The following is a 6,734-nucleotide window of genomic DNA, read 5'->3' as shown; positions in this document are numbered from 1 at the left end:
TGTGTGTGTGTGTGTGTGTGTGTGTGTGTGTGTGTGCGTGTGTGTGTGTGTGTGAGTGTGTGAGATGCGAGAGAGAGAGAGAGGACAGAGAAAAGGCAAGAACCAAAAAAAAGAGAGCGAGCATGAGTGTGAGATGAGTGTGGAATTAATCTATTTCGTTTATATGTTTTTTTTGCTCCTGTTGGTCTGAGAGCATTGCTAAAATGTTTCGTGTACATGGTCTTCATAAAGCTGCTTTCCTGAAGTCCAAAGGCCATCTGATATCATAAAAACTTTTTATGATGTCCCTGCATTATTTTAAACAGACATGACTTCCTCCAGCAGTCTCCTGTCTGAAGATCAGTTCCTGTGTTCTGTCTGTCTGGATGTGTTCACTGACCCTGTCTCTACCCCATGTGGTCACAACTTCTGTATGATCTGTCTCAATAAACACTGGGACAGCAGTGAACACTGCCTGTGTCCACTCTGTAATAAATATTTTAATATGAGGCCCAGGCTCAAAATTAATATAGTACTTAGAGAAGTCGTAGATCATATTAAAAGGAGGAGAGATCTTGTCAAACCTGGAGAAGTGCCCTGTGATGTCTGTACTGGTCAGAAACTGAAGGCTGTGAAGTCCTGTCTGGACTGTGGGTTGAGTTACTGTGAAACTCACCTGGAGCCTCATAAAATTAAAGCAAAACTCAAAAAACACAAACTGATAAATCCTGTGGAGAACCTGGAGGACTATATATGCCAGAAACATGACAGACCCCTGGAGCTGTTCTGTAGAGATGACCAGACATGTGTGTGTCAGTTCTGTACTGAAACAGACCACAAGACTCACAACACTGTTCCTCTAGAGGAGGAGAGTGAAAAGAGGAAGGTGAGAGACCTTACACTGAACACTGCAATTGGAAGGATTAGAATTTTTAGATTGTTAGACGATGTTACATTGTACACTAAAAACATTCTATAGCTGTTTTAAATACCTGTTTTATTTAGTGTAAGAGACACTGCTTACTTTAACATGCGTAATATTTCAGATCAATGTGAACAGTACACATCCAAATAAACTGGTGAAATGTGTGAGTGTTTTTCTCTCCCTGTCCAGGCAGAGGTACCGCAGATGATCCGGGACAAACTGAAGAAGATTAAAGAGATCAGACACTCAGTACAGCTCAGCAGGGTCAGTTCTGAACAGTTTGCTATAAGTGCACAAAAGTCTTTTTTTGTATGTGTGACATACTTTACTCACTATATTCATTCAGTGAATTATATTGCTGTTTATCTGAATATTGTGAATGTATATTGTTCTGTCCTGTTAGACAAACACAGAGCGACAGATAGCAGACAGTGTGGAGGTGTTCAGTTCTCTGATTGGCTGTATTGAGAGAAGTCGGGCTGAGCTGATTGGGCTGATGAAGGAGAAACAGAAAGCAGCAGAGAAGCAGGCTGAAGGTCTCATTAAAGAGCTGGAGCAGGAGATCACTGAGCTGAAGAGGAGAGACACTGAGCTGAAGCAGCTCTCCAACTTTGAAGATCACCTCCACCTCCTACAGGTCAGTGTCCCTCTCTCTGTTCAATGACAATGATTCTGCACATGACAGGACAAGAGTCCCCATGCTGAGAGATTTCTCCTCTCTCCTGCTGGACTGTAGGTTTACCCAACACTGTGCAGCCCTCCACACACCACACACTCCACTGACATCAGTATTGACCCTCATCTGTGTGTGGACACTCTGAGGAAAACTCTGGAACAGCTGGAGAAGAAATTCCGTGAGGAAGTCGGGAGAGCGTGTGAGAAGGGTCAGTGCTTTATGGTCTATAATCATCTTGTGATCTTTAATGTGTGTGAGATATAAACATTATGCTGTATTATATTAATCTGCATATGGAGAGTGGTGTGATACTCAGCTAATGAAAAAGAAAAAGTCCCATAGATCTCTTAGATGGTATAACAGGATTAGAACAGGGTCATTTCACACCACACACTCCAATCATCAATTAATTAATTAGAAGTAGATTAAGAGAATACATGCCAGGGATGGAAATTGCTAACAGGCACAAGATTAAAGACAGTGAGCTAATGCTAGACATAAAAAATAGTTTAAATGCTTGCAAAAAATTAAGAAGTAAAAGGATAATATTTTTATCTTTTTTGTGTTTGTGTATGTTCTTTTACACTGTTGCACTGCTCTGGATTCTGAATCCATGCTCATACCAGTATATCCAGTATAACCTTATTGGTAATGCTATTAATCCACTGTCATTCAGACTACTTCAGATGAGGAAATGAAAGACATATGTCTGTTTTTTACCTCCATCTCAAAATTTTTTTAAATGAACTATCATGTCCTTGAATAATACAAGCAATCATGGAATGTTTTCATTGCCTTATTCAGATTAAACCAGAAATGGGAGTATTCAATGCTATGACCAAGTTGAAGCCAGTGTACTGACACCAGGTTAAACAGTGCTGATGCTTAGTACAGTGCACAATTATGATCATCACTGCACAACCCGTTTTAATTCCCATTTAAATTCATCAAACAAAAGCTCTGCTCTTTGTCCAAATGGTATGTAAATATTGATTGAAATTTAAAAGAATGTAATTCAATTTAAGTTAAATGCATTTAATTACATTTAACATTTCATTCAACAACAAATTCTCTTTGTCCAACAGCAATATTATTCAAGTATATAGAAGTTCACTGAAGTCGTTCAAACTTGCTTCCTGTCTCTATCAGGCTATTTGCTCTTTGTCTAAAGAAGATTTTTATTTCGTTTTTTTTTTTTTTTGATAACTGTCCAACAATGTTCAGTGAGGTTCATTAGAGCAACAGCAAAATTAATGATCAAAGTCATGAAATGCTGTATCTTTCTCTAAGTCTTGTCTGTGTTTTTTACAGAGATTGAGAGCAGAAGGAGACTACATGCAGGTGAGTATACAGTATCCAGTACTGAGGATCACTGGATCACTTTTGATCACACTGTCATGTTTTTACTGATCTGCTCATGAGAGATGTGGAGTGTAAATGTGTGTGTGAGACATGGAGTCACCAACAGCTCTGTACAGTTCACTCAGAGTCATCAGAGCTGCAGTGTTTTACTGAAGAGAATAACAGACATTCATGTTTCTCCTGGACACACAGTGTCTGATTCTCTCACACACACACACACACACACACACACACACACACACACACACACATACACACACACACACACATGCTTAAATAAGAATTCTCTACATTGTCTGCAGTGGATGTGACTCTGGATCCTGATACAGCAAATCCCTATCTCATCCTGTCTGATGATGGAAGACAAGTGAAAACTGGAGGCACAAAACAGAATCTCCCTGACAAACCAGAGAGGTTTGATTATTGTGTGAATGTACTGGGAAAGGAGGGGTTCTCCTCAGGGAGATTTTACTATGAGGTGGAGGTCAGGGGGAAGACTGACTGGGATTTAGGAGTGGTCAGAGAGTCCATTAACAGGAAGGGACTGATTAGACTGAACCCTGAAGATGGATACTGGACTATCTGGCTGAGGAATGGGAATGAGTGTAAGGCTTGTGAATCTTCCTCCGTCCTCCTCTCTCTGAGACAGAAGCCCCAGAAGGTGGGGGTGTTTGTGGATTATGAGAAGGGTCTGGTCTCCTTTTATGATGTGGAGGCCAGTTCTCATATCTACTCTTTCACTGGTCAGTCTTTCACTGAGAAACTCTATCCATTCTTCAGCCCTTTTCTTCATAAAACAGGTAAAAACTCAGCTCCACTGGTCATCACTGCTGTCAGATAAACGTCATTTCATGTGTCATTTTTGCTTAACTGTTTGAAGAGAAAATTCAGATAAGGATGTTTTTTTAGATTATGACACTCACTCTTTGAATATTATATTATGATATTACTATTATGTCATATTTTATTAAATATCCTATTGAATATCTATATCCTTTATATGTAAACATGTACTATATACTATATCCAAAGAATGATGTACCTTTCTGTTACTGTGATGCATTGCTGTATTGTACTCCATAATATGTAATTCTATATTAAAAAAAAAGAGATAACAAACCAACAAACAAACAAACAGTTAAAGAAATAAATAAGTAAATAAAACTTGTCACAGAAAAAAAAGAATATTTTACTTTTCTTTTTTCATTCATTTGTTAAGTTTTATTTGATAAGAAAACATCTTTGAAAACATCTGAAAACATTATTTTTCTCTTACCTCTAAATTTCCTATTTACCATCTGTTTTTAAACAACTTATATCGTATCAGAGTGATACCATGAGTCTATACTGCTCCCTAGAAAAAGTTCAGAAAAACACAAATCTCTTCAAAAGAAGAGAAGAGGTCCAGAATCAGGCAATTTGAAATTCCTTCAGATTACCTTCCATTCTTACTGTGGTTCTACAGAGAGTTAAATGAAGACTGAAGCTTCACATCTCAGGCCAGTTTGACTTTACTGTTTTCATCTTTATATTGATCTGTGCGTATTGGTGAGCTGGACCTCTCCTCTGTGTGTGTGTGTGTGTGTGTGTGTGTGTGTATGTGCATGTGTGCATGTGTGTGTCTGTGTCTGTGTCTGTGTGTGTATGTTTCCTTACATGTCGGTTATTCCAATTCATCTTCATGCCAACTTGTATCACACACATTTATTAAATGACAAATATGGACCAAACTATATTGAAGAACACAGGAAAACACAAATTAAAATTACACTAAAGAAACACAAAAGACCACATTAGAATACTTTAAAATTACAATAAAACACCGGACATGGGAGAATTAACATCATCGTCACAGTAAATGTTACACATCAGATCTACAGTATGTTATTCATTAAAGATTAGTCTTTTTGGCAGCATTTTCCATGGGAATTATCTTTTTAAAAAATGTTTTCTGTATGAGTAAAACTTTGCATTGTGAGCTGTTTTGAGATTTTCTAGATTCACAGCACCAGTTTCAGTCTAAAACGTCAAAGAAAAATTGTAGGAAAACGTGATGTGCACTGGACAATTTTTTCCTTTTGGAATTTTTTTCTTAATCGAAGACTCCTCCTTAAAAATAAATAAATAGATAAATAAATGAAACAAAATAAATTTTCAATTTCACCTGAAACGGAGTTGTCACATGTCGTTATTTTTATTTTACAATGAGTTTTGGTCTTTTTGGTCAGTCTGGTTTTCTAAGACTGTCATTCACGCCCCCTGCTGGACTGGCCTACACACTGCAGCTGAACCTGTAGTCTGAACTGATAGCCTACCGCTCCTCATATTACACCATAAACAATGGTCAACAGTGTATTCTGTCAACACCAGCACGGCTAAAATCACTGTGCAGCATTGTTTAAACTAATGTAATTCATAAAGGAGTTTCCAGTATCTTTTGCCTTTTTAAAACTAAAGTCCATTGAAAACAGCAGATAAGATATGGTGAGAGTGTGACAGTGATTTTTCATTTAAAGCATGGTATTCTGCCACTCCTACATGCCTATATACTGAAAAAACAAAGGCGTGTGGACCTCTGGGCTGGTGTAATATGATGATAAAGACAGAAGAGTAGAGTGTCTTCTTCTGAACTGAGTAAACTGAGTAAACTACAAAAAGGCAGTACTACATTTACACTGGAAATCGGGAAACTTTCATTTGAACATGTTTGGATTTTTCTAATAATCTAATAAAGTGAATAGCGCCAAGTCAAAAAAGACCATGGACATTACAGAACTTATGGTCATCATGTAAGTATGAGAATTGATGTTTAGCCATTGCTATATTATTATACAGTATTCTATTAAACTGGAATGAGGTTTCAATTAGGGGCACAGGGTTGTGTCGAGAGATAAACATACTGGTTCAGTTTTATCTGACATCAGTGGTACATATCTCTGGTAAATCTAAAAAGAAAAAAAAAAGTTTTATTTCCATTCCTTGTAACCATATACTATACTCTGTCTTCTCTCCCATGTGTTTTCATCACTGCTGAATGGAAATGAATGCTTTACATAGCACACTGTAGATATACATAGATTGTCTCCATTCATAGTTTCATTTTCAGATCAGCAATACGGTCAGGTGTTTTCTCTATCAACTGAATATGAAATGTTATCTTTTCATCACAGATTGCAAATTAAAATATTGGGCCGCCTGGTTAAGACATTAACCCAGTTTGAATGAATGTGGTGGTTTGAATGAACTGTGAGTTCCACAGTTAAACGTGCTTTGATAAAACCCGGCTGTGCTGTGTTATATTTGTGGACTGTGACTGGGAATGGACAGGAACATAACTGGGTTTGTTTTATTGGGTGGGTCTCTCTCTCCTCCTCTCAGTCAGCCGTGGTCACTGACAGTGATCTTCTCCATGAGCATATTACACACCTCAGAGTTCAGATAAATGATTGATGCATGAGCATATTACATACCTTAGAGTTCAGATAAATGACTGATCCATGATGGAGGAGGTCTGGTCTGAGGAGACTGCTGATCATGGGGGAGGCTTATGAGACTGTGGATATTTCAGCAGATTATTCCAGTTTGGGAGAAAAAATGGATTTTTCCCCCTTATTTTCATACAGTGTCAGAGGAAAATGCACCCCGTGCTGGTGTGTATATGGTTTACGATTGTTCCCATGTGTGTGTAGGTGTAAGTCCCAGCACATTTGTGTGTATCACAGCAAAGTCCTGATTCAAGCCCAGTAGGTGGTCCTTTCACCAGCAGTTACACAGGCTGGTCAGGAGTCTCTG

At 38.1% G+C, this 6,734-nt stretch overlaps 1 protein-coding gene across 1 annotated transcript; it reads left to right on the top strand.

The window, feature by feature from the left end:
- Positions 1–307: 307 nt before the first annotated feature.
- On the top strand, positions 308–3,783 carry LOC115815818 (zinc-binding protein A33-like). The gene is made up of 7 exons (XM_030778840.1): positions 308–865; positions 1,073–1,168; positions 1,308–1,541; positions 1,641–1,766; positions 2,051–2,070; positions 2,902–2,921; positions 3,245–3,783. Exons 1-7 carry the CDS (start codon positions 308–310, stop codon positions 3,781–3,783), a joined length of 1,593 nt encoding a protein of 530 aa, XP_030634700.1.
- The last annotated feature ends 2,951 nt before the right edge of the window (positions 3,784–6,734 follow it).

This window comes from Chanos chanos, chromosome 6 (assembly GCF_902362185.1).
Source record: "Chanos chanos chromosome 6, fChaCha1.1, whole genome shotgun sequence".
NCBI classification, from domain to species: domain Eukaryota; kingdom Metazoa; phylum Chordata; class Actinopteri; order Gonorynchiformes; family Chanidae; genus Chanos; species Chanos chanos.
This window is presented reverse-complemented; position numbering and strand designations above follow the sequence as displayed.